The sequence below is a fragment of the Podarcis muralis genome, chromosome 2 (assembly GCF_964188315.1).
Source record: "Podarcis muralis chromosome 2, rPodMur119.hap1.1, whole genome shotgun sequence".
In the NCBI taxonomy this organism is placed as follows: Eukaryota; Metazoa; Chordata; class Lepidosauria; order Squamata; family Lacertidae; genus Podarcis; species Podarcis muralis.
This window is the reverse complement of record NC_135656.1, coordinates 53,456,955-53,479,035: the sequence shown is the minus strand read 5'-3', so window position 1 is coordinate 53,479,035 and position 22,081 is coordinate 53,456,955. Positions and strand designations below refer to the sequence as shown.

General features: G+C 43.4%; 1 protein-coding gene across 4 annotated transcripts in view; it reads right to left on the bottom strand.

The window, feature by feature from the left end:
• Positions 1 to 398: 398 nt before the first annotated feature.
• PPP2R2B (protein phosphatase 2 regulatory subunit Bbeta) overlaps positions 399 to 22,081 on the bottom strand; it is a 238,071-nt gene continuing 216,388 nt past the window's right edge. For all 4 annotated transcript variants that reach the window (XM_028717893.2, XM_028717895.2, XM_028717896.2 and 1 more), the window contains 4 exons: positions 21,026 to 21,190; positions 6,688 to 6,857; positions 4,771 to 4,862; positions 399 to 1,320 (listed from right to left, as the gene is read on the bottom strand). In XM_028717893.2, the coding sequence (XP_028573726.1) occupies positions 1,041 to 1,320; positions 4,771 to 4,862; positions 6,688 to 6,857; positions 21,026 to 21,190 (707 nt within the window). In that variant the 3' untranslated portion in view covers positions 399 to 1,040. The remainder of the gene's footprint in view (positions 1,321 to 4,770; positions 4,863 to 6,687; positions 6,858 to 21,025; positions 21,191 to 22,081) is intronic.

The window sequence follows — 22,081 nt, the reverse complement described above, 5'->3', positions numbered from 1 at the left end:
GAATGGTATAGAGGGGGGAGATTCAGCATCTCAATCACTCAGATCCAGCCAAACATAAGCACACAAGCACTTTTGCAGTCAAAACATGTGCTTGTATCTGTCCCATTGAGATCAATGGTGCTTAAAAAAATATTTAGATTATGCTGGATTGTACCCTAGGAAACATTAAGTTAATGGCATAGTCATGGTAGTCACCACAGATGTCAGATACCAGCCAATAGGAGGTTGTGACACCTGTGCAACATAAAATGGCACGTAACAATGCAACAAGTCCTCGAGCTGGAAAGAACAGGGCTGGGGCGGGGGGAGCAGAAATGGCATTTCACCCAAAGCAAAATCTTGTGGTTTTGCAATGCATTAGCTAGCTTGGGCAAAAATACATTTGTACCTCTCATAAGAACAGTGTTACAGCAAAACATTTATTGTGTGACAAGTATGCACAATAAATGATAATCTGGAAAGGCCCTGAGTTGATAAAAGGTAAATGCCATTTTTAAAAAGGGGAACCAGCAAGGGAAACTGAATTCCTGTTTGGGGATGGGGATGGCTGTAAAACCCAAAGATCTCCAAAACTGAAACTGGATAACTTAATCTTTAGATACAGTAATACATCATTGTATTTTATGGCCTTGCTTGCATTTTTTTTTTTTGTAAATATATTACTATAGTCTTAACTTCTGTATAAATTGGCAGATGTCTAGAACAATATTTTTAAAGAAACTAAAAGCTACTACTGAGTACTGGGGGAAAATAAAGCGCAAATAATTCAAGCTTGCTGTTGAATTAATGGTGTCACTTTGTAGGTCTCAATACTTGGAAGTCAAATGTTCCTAATGGGCTTTGCCAAACCAATTTCTTAAGATTTGGGAGAAAGCAATAGACACTGGAATCTGAGTGCTTGCCTCTACATAACTAATGTCTGCAGAGGAATAACAAAACAAATAAGGAGGAGAAGGGAAAAAATTAAACGGAAGAAACATTTTAAAACTTGTTGGTACCCAGTACGTAAGATTCCTAAGGAACATCTCCCCCACCCCTTCCTAGTTAACCTTGTCCTGAAATATATACAGGTTATTTGTTGCTGCCACTGCTATGATATTTTCTGAAGGATGCCAAGCTGTATGCAGGATCTTCTTGCTAAAGTCCAGACTGTCCACACTAATTTCATCTTTTCTCCGTTTGCCCCCCACACAAACTTTGCGGGGTTTCAGGATGGCACGGGGTTTGCTGTTTTCCCGTGAGGCCTCCAGGGTCACATCACGCTTCGTGTTGCGATCAAACATTCTGAAGAAATTGTTGTAGGAGCCGGTCATGATGACACTGAGGAGCAAGCAAAGAGAATGGGGTGAGAACAGAAATCAAATCAGGTGACATACCCAATAGATTTAAAACCTGTTTTGTTTCCCTTCCCGTGCATTTTCTGCCATACCCAATGATGATGGCATTAGTTTAGCCTTAGATAAACACTCCAGGCCCCTTTGACAGAAAAAGAGGCACTGAGGTGTAGAATAATGAATGGGGCATAGGTGGAATTTTCTGTCCTCCAGATTTGTTGACTGAGGTGAGGTTTCACTTCCTCTAATGGTTGGGCTGATTCCAGCCAGCATGATTGTTTGTACAGCTGAGGAAAGTCTCACTGCTTATATCCCTGCAGCTTCAAATCCTATTTAACAGGTACCGTATTTCTCGCCCTATAAGACGCACTTTTCCCCCTCCAAAAATGAAGGGGAAATGTGTGTGCGTCTTATGGGGCGAATGCAGACTCCTTGGCTTCAGCGATAGCAACACGAAGCCTCCGAAGCCTGCACTCCGGAGGTTTCGCGTTGCTTCCGCTGAAGCCAGGAGAGTCTGCTCTTTGAGGCTGGCGGTGGGGAAAGCAGCGCTTCCCCCATCGCCAGCCCCAGAGGATGGGGGGCAGCAGGAAGGCGCGCGACGCCTTATCGCTACTCTCCAACCCAGCTTCGAGGCTGGCGGTGGGGAAAGCAGCGCTCCCCCCCATCGCCAGCCCCAGAGGATGGGGGGCAGCAGGAAGGCGCGCGACGCCTTATCGCTACTCTCCAACCCGGCTTCGAGGCTGGCGGTGGGGAAAGCAGCGCTTCCCCCATCGCCAGCCCCAGAGGATCAGGGGCAGCAGGAAGGCGTGCGACGCCTTCCAGCTACTCTCCAACCCTCCTTTGGGCTTTTGCGGGAGATGGGGGAATTCCCCCACCTCCTAGAAAAGCCTGCAGGAGCCGCGCACCCTTTAAAGAGCGAGCGGCTCTTGGGGGCTTTTCCCCAAGGAGTCAGTCCCTTCTCCCTCCTGCTGGCTTTTGCGGGAGATGGGGGAATTCCCCCACCTCCCGCAAAAGCCTCGCGCTCTTTAAAGGGGCTCCGCGGCTTCTGATGGCTTTTCTAGGAGGTGGGGGAATTCCCCCATCTCCTAGAAAAGCCCGCAGGAGCCGCGCACCATTTAAAGAGCGTGCCACTGTTGGGGGCTTTTCCCCGAGGAGGGAGAAGGGACTGACTGGCCGTTTCAGTCCCTTCTCCCTCCTGGTCGAAAAGCCCGCAGGAGTCATACGGGGCTCCTGTGGGCTTTTGCGGAAGGTGGGGGAATTCCGCCACCTCCCGCAAAAGCAGGGAGGAGGTCTTGGAGTAGTGCACAGGCTGCGTGCAGCCTGTCCACTGCTCCCAGAGCTGCGGGGGGGGGGGAATCATTTCCCCCCCTTGATTTCCCCGCCTGAAAACTGGGTGCGTCCTATGGGCCGGTGCGTCCTATAGGGCGAAAAATACGGTACTTGTAATAGTGCAGGGAGCCCTATTATACTCTCCTTCTCAGCCTCTCATGTTTTTCACCCAATCCACAAGGGGGGAAAACATAACAAAAAGGCTTTCCACATCAAAGAGGTAATCAGCCAAATCTGCACTTGCTGTACATAACCATCTCAAAACAGAAAAGATACAAATACGGGCTACAATGGGATTCCTTAATCTGGTTTTCTATCCGTGCTACTGACTTTCAATTCCCCCCATCTCCCATCATTGGACGTGATGGGCGTTTGAGTCCAATATTTGGAGGTTATCTGCTGACATGCCATCTTTTGTCATGCTTTCAGGTGTCTGGGTGAGAGTGACCACTACTTCCACATGGCTATGCAATTTTTCTCTTCTGCTAATATCCTGCGCACAGAGAAGGAATGCTCTGAGCACACTTCAGCCTTCATGAGATCCAGGTATGACTTAAAAATCCAGAGCAAAATCCTTGTCCTCAGACCCCCAAGTAAGAGATAGGAAATCTGTGACCCTCCAAATGCAGTTGGACTCCAAATCCCATCAGTACCAGCCACCACTGCCAATAGCAAGGGTTGATGGGAGCTGTAATTTCCCATCCTTGCCCTAAGTAACAGCTGCAAGCCCCTTTGGCTGTCTGCAAATGAAAATGGACAAATGTACTACAATGACAATCAGCAAATGTCATGTTTAATTTTACACTGCAGATGAAGTGACAGATTTTGGAAGGCACCTCAATCACCAAATTGGGAACATGAAACATCTTTCTGATAAGCAATATTTGAAATCTATATAAGCATGGTATTTACAAACAAGGTGACAATTTAGTTAGCACAGCTAGAAGAACATCACAACTCATCTCCGTTCCATTTCTAAAGCAGAGAGAATGCTCCATTTGCAGGGCTGCCTCTGCATGGGGAGTGAGGGTGCTACCTTTTCTTTCCAGGAGAAAGAGGTAGCCTGCCTGCCCCCTTGGGTGTCAGCGGCAGAGGGACTCCCTTCCCCCCAGTGGTGGTAGGAGGAACAAGCTGCATTGGCCCTGGCCATGTGAGGCGCAACCTCCTTGGCTCCCTCAGTGGGAGCAGTGGCGTTTCCCCCCTGGTGGGCCCAAGGCCAATGTAGCTTTTCCCTCCCTTTCAACATTGTGGTGTATCGCCAGGTCAAGGTGTTTGCCTGGTGATACATCGCAATGTTGAAAACTTGGAATTGCCCAGCCCTAGCAGTGAGCAGAACTCCACTAGGGGAAGCAGACGTGTCGGCTGTCACAGAGAGACGGGGATGGCACTTAGAATGCCTCTGAATCCAATGCTGCGCTGCTGGAAAGGACAAGCCCCTCCTGAGATGCAAATGCTGTGATCTTTCTGTCTCCATAAACCAAGGTGTAAATAAACTACATTTCTAAGACACTGCAGACTCTCTGTGTCTTGATGTTCCAATGGAAAAACAACCCTGGTTGAGTGCCACAACTTAACAGAGATTGGAGAGTGGCGAGTAACAATAAGTATTGTCCCTGCCTGCCCCCTGGCTGATGAACAGATGTCAAGTTTCATTCAGCTTCACAATGTATCTACACCACATCAACAGGGTCATAGCATTGGGGGTGGAGGTGGGTTGCCAGGGCGGTTGTCCCAAGCAATTTTTTAAGAGGAGTGTTGCTCAGACCACCTTCTCTTAGCCAGCCCTATGGTGCTTTTGCAAGGCTGGGATCTGATCAGATCCAAGCCTTGCAAAGCAGCTCAGGGAGGGCAGCCTGAGAAGGATGCCATGCACTATTTGACCCCAGCTTCGCCCTCAGGGGGTTGGGATCAAAGGGCACGTGCCCGTCTCATGATGCCCTCCGTGAGCCACTCTTTCTGAGGCTCACGACTGGCACATGCTTTCCCCCTCAGCCCAATAAACACACACTCTGCCACTGCTCATGAAGCAGAAGAAATGCAAGATCAAACAGTGTAAACCAAGAGGCAACTGGGGGTGGGATAGCCAAAGTAAAAGGAGGCTCCTTACCTGTCAGACCCATTCCACACACATTCAAATTTATCAAAAATGCAATCGTTCTCATAGAGGGAGCACAGCTTGCTGCGGAGGTAATCATGAACCTAAGGATTGAGGCACAGACAGAAAGGGTGATAGTAAAACAAGGTTCAGTGGGAATCATAATCCAAAGCCTGATTTATAAATCTTGTGAACCAACACGACATAATATCCACTAGTTCCCTACAAGCTCACCTCTTACTCATTTAGGTTATCAGATACATTAATCCTGGAGACATCTTCTACAGTGGATACATTAAGCTCTTCATTACTAATCCAGAAGCATGACTCAAAAGAAATGATGTTCACAAGGTACTTAAGGGAAGAACACAGCAGTCCCATGGGAGAAGGCTGCTCCATTACCAAAGAGTGGGAAAAGACAACCTCAAAAATCATCTATAATTATGGCGATAGGGGAGAGATGTGGGTAGGAAGAGCACTCAGCAACCTTATTTTCATAACAAAGATTCAATGAAGGGTGAAGCTGTCCAAGAATCAATGCACACACTTGCCTTGCAAGCTCCAGTTATCTGTTCCAGTAGTCTGGGGTGAATGTGTATAGGGGGAAGTCCACCCCGGCATCCAAGAACAATGTTCTAGGATACAGGTTTAAGGGGCAGGCCCAAGACTTTTTGCTGCCTGAAGCAAAGGGGCAAGATGATGCCTTCCCAATTCCACATACAGAAGCCACTTGGGTTGGCAATCTACTCTTACTTCAGCACAGGTGAAGGGGGCAGCATCCTCTACTGCATTTGAAGCAGGATGACACACACAGTGCTCTGCTCCAATACTTTTGTAATTCCTGTCCAGCCAGCCAGCACCTGCTACCTCAAGTGGTTGCCTCATTTTACCTAATGGTAGGGCCGGCCCTGAAACCCTCCCCTACACCTACAGGGTGGAATTCATATAATGAGTTCCATCAGCAGAAGCCCTGCACAAGGACTTCTGCTTGCACAACAGGGTCATTCTGCATGCCCTGCATACCTCTGAAATTGAGCCAGGGGGAAAGGGAGGGTTAGGAGAACCACTAGAACAGTATGCAGGGAGAGGAGGTGGGGAGGTGATTCTGCCTGGCAAGCTGAAACGCTTACAGTGATGGAATGTTTGCTATAGCGTGATGCTGAATTCCCCCATAACGATCAAAGCAGAACCTCTGCCCAGGTAAGAAGCATTACATTCAAGTAATTCAGAGCAGTCCTAGTTTATTGGTGGAGAGTGTGCTCTGCATGCAGAAGGACCCGGGCATATAGAGTGTCAGGTAGCATGTAGAAGCAGGAACTGCCCCCCTGGCTGAGATGTTGAAGAGCTCCCAGCCAAAGTAGATAATAGTGGTCTACATGGACTGATGGTCTGCCTCTATATAAGACAGCTTCATGTATAGTTTGGCCCCTTGGCCTTGCTCCTGTAAGAGGCAGTCTGTGTTCCCTCAAAGATCCCTAAAGGCACACCAACGTTATTAGGCAAGAGAACACAAGTATATTCCAAGCCTCATCAGCAATTTCATTACTTTGGATTTTTTGACAAGCAGCCTTAAAATTATGCCGTTTTCCATGAGATCATATGCAACAGAAAAAACAAAACGCAAGTATCATTCTAATTTCAGTTGGAATGGAAAAGAGCATCCTAAACAATGAGGACTTTGCCTGTTAGTTCAAAGAACTCATAACAGTAGTTATGTAGCAGTTTTGAATGTTCAAAGTGCTCTACATAGATTGGGTTTGGCCCAGACTTAAGTAATGTTCAGAACAGAATAACTAAAATCAAATGTGTTTAAGTTATGTCTAACAGAGGATCAACTCTAAGTATGACAAAGCCTGGGTGCATCCCTTTATCTTTAATTCCTACCACCCATTCATTCACAACACACCCAAAATCTTGAGGATGAGGTACCTGGTATGTTTCAATAGGTCTGTTCTCCATGTTGAGGTCCCACACCTTGACAGTGAGATAGTCCCTGGTCATGATGTACCTCCCGCTGTGACTGAACTTAACATCAGAAATTGAAGAGATGATCTCAGAAAAAAACGACCTGTTACTTGGGTCTTCAGGCTCTTCAAAAACTATACAACACACAAAAAACAAGTCACTTAAAACATGGCCAAGGCACAAGTCAATAGGGCTGGTGCCAGTGTGGTAAGTATTGAAGTATTGATGTGCTTCACTTGCACAGCAGTGTGGAAATATTTAATGGAAAAAATGGTTACAGTTCAGGATAGTATCCAGATATAAGTGCTAGCGGAGCGTTCCCATCCCCACTGTGTTTGTCAACCGAGGAGTGGGGATAGGCCAACCCCCTAACCCTTCTTCAAAGAGCATGGCTCTCTGCAATCATGAGTACAGTTAAATGCCTAAAGGCTTTGTTTTGAATCTGGCACCCCAGTCAGACAGGGTACTGGGTCACGTGGAAGTATTCGCATATACAGATTTATGCCTAAAACCTAGTACATTATGGACAACTGTGCTCCGTGCACATCTACACTCTCATTCTGACAAGCACAAAGGCAAGAATGCCTGAAAAGGGCTACAATAGCTTTCATTTCACAGAAAAAACAAGACCATAAATGACACAATTCTGCAAAAATATAGTCTTATCAGGGAGTAAGCCTTATTGAAATCAAAGGGACTTACTTCTAAGTACATATGCATAGGCTTGCAGTGTTAGAACTCATCTGAAAGTAACCTTTAAAAAAAAAATGTTTCAATTTTGTTTTACTGTGTTTTGAAATTTTGCAAGCTGCCCTGGGAAAAATGTATTGAAGTGGGCTATAAATATATAACGTTTTATATGGGGAGGTAGGTAGATAGTCAACACAATAGGAGGAGGAATGGATAAAGTCCACTTTTAAATATGCAATGTGTAAGCAAATTTGAACTGTTTCAGATGCCTCACAGAAAGAGCAATGATGCAAAAATCAAATTTTATTTTAGAAAAAATATATACTCAGCAGAGTGAAATCTCCCCTAAAAGTTCAGAGTTTAATGCCAAAGCTGACAAAGTTGAGGAACAGAAACTGCTCCCCTCTTTCCAGTCTATAGTTTCTTTGCCAAGTCTCCCTTCTGCCTAATGACAAAGGTGGGGTGAGGGGAGAGACACAGTAGGATCAGCACTGAAGTCTTAACAAGATCTTGTTTTTTCAGTCCTCAACATATAATTGCCAGAGTGAGATTGCTTGTTTTGCCAGCTTTTTCATTCACCTGACAATCTCAAACTCCATCAAGCTACCTACATTTGCATTTCAATGTTTCAGTGCACGGCATCATTAAATATATATACCTGTAGACTATAAAATATTAATTTCTTAAATTAAAATGCAACAGAACAAATCGAGCTTTCACACCTGGACTGCCACTGAATGACTGGCAGCAAACCAAAGTAAATAACAGTTTTTAGGAATCTAAACAGAAGTGTAGTATGATTACATCATGTGAGAAGTCAATGAAACGGCACCCACTTTATGCCACCTTCTGATTTGTAAAGTTGGCTTCCATGGGACCAAACTTTGGTCCACTGGATCAGAAGCCAGAGCAATTAGCTCTTCAGCTTCATGGAAACCTTGAGAATCTTCCTGTCTTTGATGCAGAGGCCTACTGGCCAAGGCCCTGACTGCACCATACACTTAAAGCACTATCAAACCGCTTTTAACAGTGATCAGCAACTATTCCCATTCCCAGAATTCAATGGGAAGAGGGAATGATTATTAAACCACTGTGGGGACTGTAGCTCTGTGAGAGCAATAGGTCTCCTAACAACTCTCCACATCCTTAACAAACTACAGTTCCCATGATTCCTTGGAGGAAGTCAAGACTGTTAAGAGTGGTGTGAGAGTGCTTTAATTGTATGATGCAGATGTAGCCTGGGTTGCTTATAGAAATCCTTCTGGATCAGGGTGAACCTAAGTGTAGGACATTCTGCCTGGCATCTATGGCTAAATGTGGACTTCCCTGCATCTCCTTTCTGACCTTCTTCCTAAGACATTTATCTTGCTTCTGTCGTGGAACAGCTCATCTATATGCTGCACTCTGCTTTTGCTTACCCAACTATAGTGTGTGTGCAATGCCTATCTATATCCTATATAAATATCTCAAGGTGATCTGGGCACTGTCATCTGGTCCTGGACCGTCAGAACAGTTGAGATTTTAATGACTGGGACATTTTAATGAGAACACTCATCTTTAAAAGAACGGACCATTCTCTACCAAGCCATCAATTAGTGGAGTAAGAAGCGCTTGTATCAAAGCTGCCACCAGTCAAAGAGATTTAAGGCTTTACGGGCCAATCAATATATGGCGTTAGCCAATCGAAGTCAATACAGAGGTTTCAGAGCAATCGCTTACTTCGTGTATATATAAATCACAACTGAATGGCCCAAGAAAGCAGACCGATGCAACCGTGAAGTTAAGACCTTTTTTTTGGTAGGAAAAATCTCAAGGATGCGTTCAATGGATGAGTTTTAGGACCCTCACCATGCTTTTTCAAAATGTTATATTTATATTACATAAATATAACATAAATCATAAAATATAACATAAAATATAACATAAAATATAACATAAATATAAATATAACATAAAATATAACATAAATCATAAAATAAAGATATGATACCACAGCAGAACTTGAGAAAGAGCATCTTCCATTGTTAGCATACTTTACTTTTATGTGTGACAGCGGCTCTATTGGTAAAAGTAAATAAATCTTATGACCATACGTGAATTCTTAAAACAACTACCAGAAGTTTTCTCCACTACCATCATTCCGCAATTGACTGTGGTGAAAGCTTGGTTCCTCTGCTGTGGACAATAACCTGAAATCAGGGATGGGGGACCTTTTTCAGCCCAATTTTTCAGCCACATTCCTTCGGCACCACCTGCCAGTGGTGGGGCAATGAATATAAATTCTACCTTTGCAGAGCAAGCAAATTTCTACACCTACTCACGCCCATTCTCTACCTTCCATCCAGGGAAGACAGACACATCATCAAAGATATATTCTAGTCAGGCAAAAACACTCAATGCAAGTGTTAATCAGGGCTGCAGAGGCACTCTGGCCAGGGAGAGTCTCAAGGGCAGCTAGAGAGGCTTGGAGGGCACAAAACTTGCATTTCCCGACCCCTTGCCCTATGTGAAAGTGAGTGTTTGGGTAAATTGTGTTATGCTTTTGTTGGGGTTGGTGGAATCCTAGATTAAATTTTGTTCTGACTCGTAGTGTTAAGGCTGCCCAAATTGTAGCACATGGGATTGTTGGTTCTGGTAACTGTGTTTGTGGGGGTTTTAGATTTGGCTGAATGTATAAAGGCTGTCTGGCCTACGGGTGTATTAGTGAGTGTGGAATTTGTGTGGTTACTGAGTGGAAACTTGCTTTATGGATTTTATTATTGTATCTTTTTATTATTTTATATGCTGGTATATTATTCTTGTTCACTTTTCTTTGTTGACTGCTTTGGAATCTTTTCTGATGCACAGAAGTATTATAAACACTTGAAAAATATGAGAGAGAGGGAGAGGGAGAGAAGGAGGAGGAGGAGGAGGAACTACATGTATATTTGACCAAAGGAACCACATTTCTGTGGCCAGGGCAGAAAACATGAAGTGTGGCTAAAACAAGACGAAGCTTAAGGAAATTTCTTAGAGACAGTAGGATTTCTTTCGCACTGCATGGATTCAGCTGCAATGATGTGTTCTCACCCTTCGAGGGTAATGACCCACTTGACACCTAACACCCTGGCAATGAGAATTTTATTTACTTATTAAAAAAAAATATGTCTGACACTAGCAGTCAGACCTCCTGCAGGAAAAACTGGGGAAGAAAACCATACCAGAGCAGTTTTTCCTTTCTCAGCACAAATATTTGGTGAGTTTCATTGCCCTCTAACTGAATGCTGAGCTGTGAAGTCCTGAATTTTGGAATATGGTGTGTGCAGGGAGGAGGGATGGAAACATCCCAAAGTGCCAGGATAAATGATCTCTCTACAAATCTGAAATGGCACTGCTCACAGCAGTCTCCAGCTTGAGCTCCTTTAGCTGCCAGCAGGAAACCTGATGACTTGTGGGTTTTTCAAAAATAAAACGAAAACATCAAGAGAAGGGGAGGGGATCAAGATCTGAGCTGGCTTGTGCAAAGCACCTAACTTCCACAAAAGCTTGTCGCGGCTGTAATAATTATGGGCTCAGGCACACTAGGAGGCAGGATTTGGGAGGAATTTTTCTATGGGTTCTGTTATGTGCAAAGCTTGAGTCAAGTTTGCTGGTGCTAAAGTGACAGCAGAGGCGATGGGCTGACTTTTGCTGCAGTCGAGGAAAGAGAAATTTGCAACCACCACCAAATTATACAAAACCTGAGCATGTGAAAAACTCAGGGTCAGCCTAATTGTGATGTCGCAGATCTCCATATATTTTTATTTCTATTTTAAAGCAGCCATGGGGGGGGGGCACTGAATTTGAGAGTGGAGTGGGGTTAATTTTGCCCCGCTTTATTTTCCTGCTCTAAATACCACACCAACCAATATCTGCAGGAGTGAAGAACCTGCAGATCCTGCTCTACTGCAACTCCCATCATCCCAAACATTTGCCATGCTGGCTGGGACTGGAAGGAGCTGCAGCCCAGCAATATATGGAGGGGTATAGGTCAGAAAAGGTAAGAGGCCATCCACCTTTCAGTCATGCTCCCTTGGTTTCTATACATCTTGTACCATCCTGTAAAATCTCTTTTAGAGAAATATGCACACAGTGGAAGCAAAATCATTCTTAAATTCAGGTGTGCATGTAAATAGCAGTGCAATTTATATATACAGTTGTACCTTTGTTTTTGAACTCTTTGTGACTCGAACATTTTGGCTCCCAAACGCCGCAAACCCGGGAGTGTGTGTTCTGGTTTGCAAACTTTTTTTGGAAGCCGAATGTCTGAGGTGGCTTTTGCAGCTTCCAGTTGAGTGCAGGAAGCTCCTGCAGCCAATTGGAAGCCGCGCCTTGGTTTTCGGAAGTCGAACAGACTTCTGGAACGGATTCCGTTCGAGAACAAAGGTTCGGACTGTACTGGCTGATTTGAACCAGACTGCTGCAGTGGAAGAGAAGGGGAGCAGGGCCACTGCATTAGCTCTAATGAGACCCCTGCTCCTTCTGGCTCCTCCTCTGGTCATTATAGGAAGATCTTGAAGAACTGGTGCCCACGTTTGCTCCCCCCCCATCATCTCTCCTTCCCCAGTCTCTTTTCTTCTGTGCTGTGTCTTATTAGTGTTAAGCCTGAAGGCTGCAAACTGTTCTGGGAGCCTCTTTGGCTGAAGTGCAGAGTAAAACTGCTTTTAATTAAATATCGTGGACCTTGTTGTAAAAAGACATAAACATTTACATAACCCGCTTGCCACAATGCCATTTTTCTTTCTTTCTTTTTCTTTTTAATTGATACACCAAAAAAGAAACAAAACAAAAATACAAATTAAAAATTGATAAACAGAATATTAATTACAAAACAACAAAGCAAAAATTGGTCTTTAGACTATAGACCCAACCTCCCATCTATTCCTTATTTCAATTATATATTGCTTGTTGCCAGTACACACTTTTATTTTAAATTGACTAATTCTTAATTTATCTTAGGTCTCATATCTTACTTAAAGCTACTACTGAAATTATTCGAATGCTGCAACAGTGTTTTAAACTGCTGTAATTATTTTTCAAATAAACTTTGAAGACCTCCCATTTTGAGACAAATTTCTGTTTTGGTTTGTTCTTTATCTTTTCTGATAGGCTGTCTAACTCCACACATTCTGTCAGTTTTTGAGTCCAATCATGAACAGAGGGGATTTCATTACTCTTCCATTTTGTAGCAATAAGAACTCTTACTGCAACTGTAGCATATAAAATATACTCTTCATTTTTTGCAGGATATCCAAATCTGTAATCCTAAGAAGATAAGCTTCTGCTTTTCTCTTAAAGGAAATCTTTAGCATTTTTTGTAATTCTGAGTAATTCTGCTCTCCCAAAATGCTTGGATTTTCTTACACAGCCACCACATGTGATAGAAAGTGGCTGATTTATCTCCACACCTCCAGCAGTTACTTGGGACACTTTTGTACATCTTTGAGAATTTCCAGGGTGTTAGATACCATTGGTGTTGCAATTTTAGAAAATTCTCTCTTAAGACATAACAATTTGTAAATTTCTAATTATTTTTCCACAAATTTTTCCATTGGGGCATGGTTATTGAGTACCCAAAGTCTTGTTACCATTTGACCATGGCCGCTGTAACCTCCTCCTCCTTGACTTCCCAGTCAAGGAGGAGTCGGTATACCTTTGAAAGGGTTTTTCTTTTAGAATTTACTAATTCGGATTTGAATCGAGAGATTTCTGCTGCAAAACCCTTTTGTTTATCAGATTTGAATTTCTCATGTACCTGATGGTACTGAAACTAATCTGAGATGTACTCCCTTATTTCCTCAAAGCTTTTTAATTTTAGTTGGTTGTCTTCTTCCTTTAATAGTGTTTTATATGTTGGCCAAGTTTCCTAGGTATTTTTCCTTTTCACCATGGAGGCTTCAATTGGGGAAGTCCACAATGCCATTTTTCATGCTACCCAGCAATCCAGGATGAGAATTATATGTGCAGACTGCAGGATTTAGAACCGGACTTGACTTTATATTTCCTTGAATTGGGCCTGCATCCAAACTCGCCTGTGTAAGCTCCCTCTCAATAGTACATTTGGTAAAGGGCACTTTAGAACAATGCCTGCCTTGCGGTTTATTCATCAAAAGACAAGGCATAAGTGACCTTCCTTCCCAGAGTTTCTCTCTTCATCATTTGCAGTGACTACCATTGCAAAGTGAAAATTGAAATGCAGGAATTTGTGAACTGCCTTATTATCAAAGAACAGATGGTGCTCCTTCACTCAAAAGAACCTCTGCCAACTGGAGACTTGGTGGTACCATGACAACTGGTGCAGATAAACCTTAGATTCCTCAGATCATCATATATGGGGCCTATCCCAGCTTAGAAGGGGATCTCTGGGCAGAGGAGACAACCATTCTCCTCAACCCCCAACTGAGACAGCAAGGGGCTGCTTTGGGGAAGGAAGGAAACCAACCGAAAGGCACTGGATGGATAATCACTATAATTTTTGCAGAATAACTTGCTATTTGGTAATATATATGCTTAAATATTCCCAACACTATTATTTTAGTATGTACCAGCATGGCGACAAGTAGTCAATGTCTTCTATGTTTTTCTCCTCATGTCTGCATCCCTAAAAGGTTCAATGGTAGGGATGGGAGACCTCAGGCCTAGGGCCCAAATGTGCCCCCCCCCAGCTGCTGCACCTGACTCTTGGAACTCTCCTCAGGCCATATTCCCTCCCAAGGCACAACACTCATCTAGGCTGGTTTGCACTCTCCTTAAATGTTTTTGCCTGGCTAGAATCTGCCCTTCAACTCTGAAGACGCTTCTTGCTTGACTGGATGGAGGACAGTATTTAAAACAGTAGACTCAGGACAAGAGATCAAGGAATGTCAATGTAAACAGGTATGTCTTCAAAAAAATCATGGAATACCAATGCGGATGGGGCCTCATATTTCAGCAGGGAGTGCATTCTATAGTACTAGGCCCACTGGTGAAAAAGCCTAGCCTCCCGTAACCACAAGGCAATCATTCTTAGGCTGCAGCAAAACTAACCTGCAGAATGATATACAAAGTCTAACTTCTAAAATGAAATTATGAACAACCTAAAATTTATTTCAGCCTGAAATTGGGAAAAATAGGATACAACCGCAAAAGGGATGCTGGGGAAACCTTGGTAATGCTGACAACTAGTATCCTCTGGAATCTGGTTAGCAGAAACTGCTCTCTCCTTACCAACAAAATTTCGTGGAAATTCAATTTCTCACTTCTCTATTTGTTGTGAGCACTTTGCATTAGGATAACCAGAACCAGTCTATTATCATCCAAGTTGGATAGATCTCTTGGTTCCAGACCAGTCTCAAGCACCCTAATGCCAAAGGCTGCAAAAGTATACTTTGAATGACACAGGGGATGAACATGTTGATAGAGGAACAAATGGTAGTTTGCAAATCTGGACTGTAGGAGAGCTGCCCTTAAATATTCAGCAGACTAAATGGAGTTGTAGTTTCTGACTACAGTAGTACCTCAGGTTACATATGCTTCAGGTTACATACTCTGCTAACCCAGAAATAGTACCTCAGGTTAAGAACTTTGCTTCAGGATGAGAACAGAAATCGTGCTCCGGCAGTGCGACAGCAGTAGCAGGCCCCATTAGCTAAAGTGGTGCTTCAGGTTAAGAACAGTTTCAGGTTAAGAACGGACCTCCGGAACGAATTAAGTTCTTAACCTGAGGTACCACTGTATTCATGTTTGAGGTTTTTTGCGGTTGGGGGCATGGAAACATCATTTTAGCCTTCAGGTGCTTAGGGACCTTGTCCCAAGAGGTTTTCAGAGCAACTAATGTGGGACATGTGGTGCAATTTCTATAGTTTCTACATGTTCTGTAATTACATGTCATTTCCTTAACTTTGTGGCTGATTAGTGCAGGATTCCACAATGCACCATTGTTCTGAATAGAAAATTTTTTTTAGTTGATGACTAAATCCTGAAGATTTACAGAAGCCCCTTCCCCAAGCTGGTACCTCAGGATAAAATACATTGTTCACTACTGCAAGGCAGGACCTATTTTGGAAATGGGTGGGATTGGTCCTCTGCTTCCATTCTGAATAAAACTGTAGTCTTGCTTATAGCAGAAGGAACAGCTTGATTCCAAATAAACAGCTCTCCCACACCAGCAATGAACCATTTGTTTCAGTGTCTGTCAAAGGTGTCCCACAGAAGGCTGTGTGATCCTGTAACACACAATCCAGTTGCTTGGAGCAGCTATGCACTCGCTTCCTGTTTATTCTCCACTTGGACCTTTTCCTTCTTTTGTGTTTATGACGTAATGATAAAGGCACAAAAATCCTGGCCTTCAAGGTTCTCAGGGGGCTGGGGAATTTCACAGAAATATGGTTAATCTCTCTCCTACAATGACATTTCATCTGTAAAACTACAGAGCTAGCACTCTTCCCATCTGGTGGTATGGCTGACAATTTCCCCTATAATGGGACAAAACCTGGCAATTTTCCTGCAGTGCAAAAGGAGACTGTGATTTTTCATTTTAGAGAGGCAGAAGGGGTTTCTTCCCCCTCCAGTGACATTTCATTGCTCCCAATATAATGAGAGAGGCTCAAGAGTTTTCTACAGGAAGAGCCATATCCAACCTCTGCAAGTTTCCAAGTTTTCCATGCTGGAAACAAGAGGAAATGTTTCAGTCATTTTGTTCTTACACCAACAGCAGACCACCAGAAGATAGAGAGAAATTAGACGATCCTACAGATTTCTAGGGTTGGAACTCATCCAGATTTGTGCTCATCCCACACCTAGAAGGCATGGGTCTGAGCAGTTTCCCACTTATCCCATGCTTTCTAGGCATGGGTCTGAGTGGTTTTGGATTTGCCCTGCTGCTTTCCCTGGGAAAATCAGATAAAATTGAGCAAATATCACCTGGAGAAAACCTGTTTGACGTTTGCCCCAATTCAGCAGTGAAGATCAAGTTTTCTTGGGGGGAAAGCGGCGGGTCAAGGTAGTTATGTTGAAAGTCACTTACTGCTATTGGAGTAACCTAGAGCACTGATTTGTGATAATGCTTCTCCCTTGCCAAGGATGGAGCAATGTGGGTGGGTGGAGAAACCTCTAACCTCTGCATGGTTAGAAGGTAGCCTGCTGTACAATTGTGCTTCTGGCTCTGCCCACCACTGGCATGTTATGGTCACTGAAAGGCAGCTGTCACACTGAAAAAGGCTCGCCTCTGCTGCAGAAAGTATACAGAGCTGCCAAGAGGCTCACACTATATGGCAGTACTACTCACAAGGGAATGGCCATTTGGGAGAACCACCACCTCCCATGTAAGTGCTGAAAAAAGGGCTGTTGGTTGCACAAGCCATCATGGAATATCACCTGCCTAATTGCTCACAGTTTGTAGGAAATGAAGATTACATGAACACTGAAACCCAATCACACTGCAGCAAGAACATTTAGCCACAATAAAAGCCAGACTCTGCAGTTGCTGAGAATACAGGCTTGGTGGGATGTGAAATCCTATCCTTCTAAGGCACTGGAAAAGAGCTCAATAAAACCAGGACTATACACTCCGCTGAGTCTGGTCTGGGACTGTAATAAATTCAATTCAATATGCACTCCGCCACTAGGTGTGTGTGAAGGGGGGGAGTTGGAACTTTTCCAGGAATCTTATCCTTGGCTCTAACGCACCTACCCAGAGGTGCGACCTTGATACTGCTTGAATATCACAGTACAGAAAACCCAGCTATGCTTTTTATGTCACTGCTGCCTCTACAATGGCCACCTGCCAAGAACAAGACAGTTCTGCAAAGAGTGGCTTCTCTCTAGGAGGCACTCCCAGAACAGCATGGGACAAGGAAGGTTGAGCAAGGGAGTTGCTTTCACGGCCACACGCAGCGGATTTATCTTGATAACTTTTTAAGGCTACTGTGTTACCCACAGTATTGTGGGGTGGTGGTTCAGCCAACACTGCCATATACACTTCGGAAAATTTCTGGGTGGCAGATTAAGGTAAGGAACATACTTTCTTTGACATAAAGCTGCAGATTCATTCGGTACGGCTGTGGATTGTGCATAGAAAGAGGTACATATTTCCAGTTGCATGGTGCATATCCTAAGGCCAACCCACAGCAATGCATTACAGCTATATCCACCTGTGACACGTAACAGAAACACAACTGGAAGGTGCTTCAATACAATCTGCATTTTGATTAAACACAACTAGTTATTAAATATTTCCTTTTGAAAATTCATCTGTAAAGGCCAAAGTCACTTTTTTGTTGTTTTTGTTTTTTGATCCCCGATGAACTGCCTCAATTCCAACTTGCAAGTCTGCTGAACCACAATTGACTGAGGGCCAATGCTTCTGAAGGATAGGGAAAAATCAATATCAGACGTCAAGGGAGAGGTCAAATTGAACTTGTTTTCACAATTGGCTTGTATGCGCTCTAAATGACACTGCAGCAGCAGCAGCAGAACAAAGAAACAAACCAAGCCAAGGTCTCCGGTGTTGAAAAAGGGAAGGAAATGAATCCAGCCTGCTTCTTGATGCTTATATTATGAATCTGAGGTGGTACAATAATCAGACACTGGGAGGAAAGAGTGAAAAAAATTGTGGCTGTCCAATGAACTCTAGTGATAGATATCAGGATATAATCATACGCTTGGAACAGCCATCTAATTGGGCTTCTGTGACATCTCCCACTAAGTGGAAGCGATAAAGCCGAAGAGGTCATTTTTGTAACCTGGTTATTAGGGGTTAGGGATTGATTCAATAGCAAAAAGAAAAGAAAAACTGCAAGCTACTACAGCATCATGGATGGGAGAAATGTCTATTTTCCTAGGAAAACAGCACCTTTGAGATATAAACTTTCTCAAGAGGAACATGCTCATATTTTATCTGTACTTTTTGTGGACAAAAGAAAATAAACAAAACATGACAAAACACATGCTAGGAGAATATGCCAATCTAAACAGGAAAACATGCAGCCATTGTGAACCTTATCGGAGTTTGAATAATAGGATCAACAAAAGTTAAGGAGACAGAGAGGTATTGTTCCGCTTTAGGAAATGGACGTAAGATCACGTGACAAAGGAGATCAGTCATAGAAAAAGGGAAGAAAACTTGTTCCTCACAGAAGTCCTGTTTTAAGTTCAGATGCAGCAATAAACCAGGCTTTGTCATTAGAGAAATGGGTGATGCCATGCCTCATGCTTGCAGGTGCTCTCCTCCCACCTTCCTTCGTGCAAGAGGGTTTGATGCTGGTTTAAGGGCAAGCTATGGTTTCCACAAACCATAGTCTGCTGCATTCAGATGGAATGACAAACAATGGTTTGCAAAAACCGGAGCTAAAGACTACCAATCTCCTCCCTTTCAGCATGATGGAAAGAAGGGAACACATCCAACTATAGTCAGGCCACCCCTCTAAAATATAATTTGTTTACGCAAGACAAGCTTTCTGATTCAATTGAATTAGGCTGGTTTGCTGAGATTAAATCCCCCATGGATTCTTGGTTCAGGTATAAGAACAACGTGTTCTACTTTATAAATCCTGAGTCAAAATAATCTAGCTAAAATGACTCAGCCCCTTGAGAAATTCTTTACATAAGGGTTTAATCTGGATTAAAACATCTGTGTAATTTAACGTAGACAAAAATAGTTAAGGATAACTCAACATCTACATAACACTTGTTCAGACTGAAAACCTATTCCAGTTATCCACTTAACTGTAAATCACTACTGGTTTCATTTTCTACTCTCTTTAGAGCATCAACTCGCCAAATTCTCTGAATATTTCATTTCAATTTCATTGGCATTTTCTCTTATTAAGTGATGCAGGGGGAGCTGTGGTCTAAACCATTGAGCCTCTTGGGCTTGCTGATCGGAAGGTTGGAGGTTTGAATCCACGTGACGGGGTGAGCTCCTGTTGCTGCCTCAGCTTTTGACAACCTAGCAGTTCGAAAGCATACCAGTGCAGGTAGATAAATAGGTAGTGCTGTGGCAAGAAGGTAAATGGCATTTCCGGGAGCTCTGGCACTAATCACAGTGTTGCGTTGCACCAGAAGCGGTTTAGTCATGCTGGCCACATGACCCAGAAAGCTGTCTGCAAACGCCGGCTCCCTTGGCCTGAAAGTGAGATGAGCGCAGCATCCCATAGTCTCCTTTGACTGTCCATGGGTCATTTACCTTTACCTTCCCTTATTAAAGGGGGAGAGGCACATAACCAAACTGATGTGTGAAAATGTGAGCTGAGTGAGTTCAGAATGTGGTAAAAGCATGTCAAATACACTACCCAACAAGCACCTGGCATCTTTGGGGCAGCATGGGAATGAACAGTGGGTTGTTACCAGTGGTGGAGTTATAAAGCAGTCACACAACCACATCACCACATACTGAACTCTACATGGATACGGTCAACCCCTATTTTCAACATACCAATTTGAGAATGTGATTTGATCTTTTATGTCAGGAGTGGGGAATCTTTACTAAGACTGAAGGCTGCATTCCATCATGAGCAATCTTCTCGTGGTCACATGCCAATGGTGGGCAGGGCTAAAGGCGAAGGTGGTTGGAGCAAAGTGTGCGACTTTTACCTTTGCTTAGGAGGCTACATTCCAGCCATGAAAATGTCCGAGGTTTCTGCACACACACACTCCACCCATGCAAGCAAGAGGCATTATCACAGCTGAGTGGCACATTCCGCCCAGGCAAATGTACTTGAAGAGGATGCAGAGCAGGGCCAGTGCAAGGGGTGGCCTGGGAGGTGGGGTGTGTCCTGATGGCCGGGCAGAGATGCCTGCAGGGCTGTACTTGCCACCCAGGCTAGAGGTTCTCCATCTCTGCTTTAGTAGCTACATTCATCTTAGTTGTTATAGAAAATAGTGTATGACGTGCAATTTAATATCACCATTTCTGATTTGCAAAACCACCACATTAATAACTAAAAGCTGACCCCCAAACTGGAAGCACTCTTCAGATGGCAAGAAATGAAAAATGGGCTTTGGATTAAATTTTGAGGATCAGAATGACTTAGTTCAAAACCAATCTCTCTCCCTCCCGTCCTTTTAAAAAGCAATTAGCTGAATCTTTCCAAGAGATTTATTTCAATTCTGGCTGGAAAAGGCATCAGGCGGGGCCTTATAGCAATTGCACATCTCTTGTTCAGGGGGACTGCATTAAAGCAACTATTCATAAAATGGTTTGCCATTCCCTCTGCCTTCCACACCCAGGGATTTCCTATGTACTTTGAGCTTTCAGTTTGACATTAAGATATCTGAGAACCCAGTGAACCAGAAATTAAAGTGAGCTCTGGGTGTTACTCATTCTGGCAGGAGGGTAAGGTTCGGTTGTACAGAGATATAAACAGCACCAAGGTAAAAACTATTGTGCATGCTGCTCCTACTTTGGCAATCACAGCAGGAAGGGGATATATTCTATTCACTTCCAGCTGGTAATACTTTGTGTCAGAAGTAAGCTTGATAACTGATTACTAAGAAAAAACTAAGGTTTCTTCTTTTTTTTCCCCAACAGACCTGCCATTGAGATATATATTTTTATATAAAGTAAGCACAAATCTTATTTTCTCATTCATCCTTCCGTGGGTCAAAATATACTCACATTTGGAGTGCCTGTCACACAGGGCGGACGCTCGCATGTCGCACAGTCTTATTGTCCCCTTGCTGCTGCTGTAGACAAAGGTGTTGCAGTGGTGCGGATGAAACTCTGCAGCCGTAATCACTTCTGTCAGCTCCTCCATGTTTGCTGGTTTTATATCTACAATATCTGGCAGAAGTGAATCAAGGCAGAACAAACAGCACAGAGCAGGAGGCCTAACATGATGTCCCAAGGAAGTGGGGAGGAGACAAAAGAGTGCCATATATCTGGACTGGGGAGACCTGGGTGGAACTCACTTCTTGTTTGTGAATCTGAAACTGGGCCAATTACTAACTTTCTGAGTAACATACCTGAGATGTTATGAGGATAGAAGGGGATAATAAGAGAAGTTATTGCCTACCTGTATAGGAGCCTGCATGTTAACTCATTTACACTAAGCTATGGCTTGGTTTAATGTTATGTGTAAATGAGGGCAAACTGTGCATATTTATTTGTTTATATTTTGTTTATCAAAATATACTGCAGTTTCACAAAAATATTGGAGTGGTATACAACAATTATAAAAGCAATAAAAACATGCAAAAACAGAATTAAAACCATAGATCACTGGCTACTGCAAGAGAAATATTATCTGCACAAGCCCGATGGTATATGAAAGTTTTCAGATTGTCCACTGGAAGAGTTTTCCATAGGACTAGGCAAGTAACATGAAAGGCTCAGTTTCATGTTGATATCAGATGAATCTCACAAACTTGGGTACAAATATCAACGCTTCAACAGATGTTCTCAGGTGTGATATAAGAATTCAGGTGGTCCTTAAGGTACCCTGGATCCACGTTATTCAGGGGTTTTATAAATTATTACCAGAAATTTACACTTGGCTAGGTAGTGCAGATGCTTTAACAACAGTGTTACATGTTGTCAATCAACTGGCCCCATCAGCAGTTTAGCTGCCACACTTTGGACTACAACTCCCTGCCAGTCCAACTGAGCTGATGCAAGTTGTAGTCCAAATCATCAGGAATATGGTAGCTTGGCAAAGGATGGTCTAGACCAAAT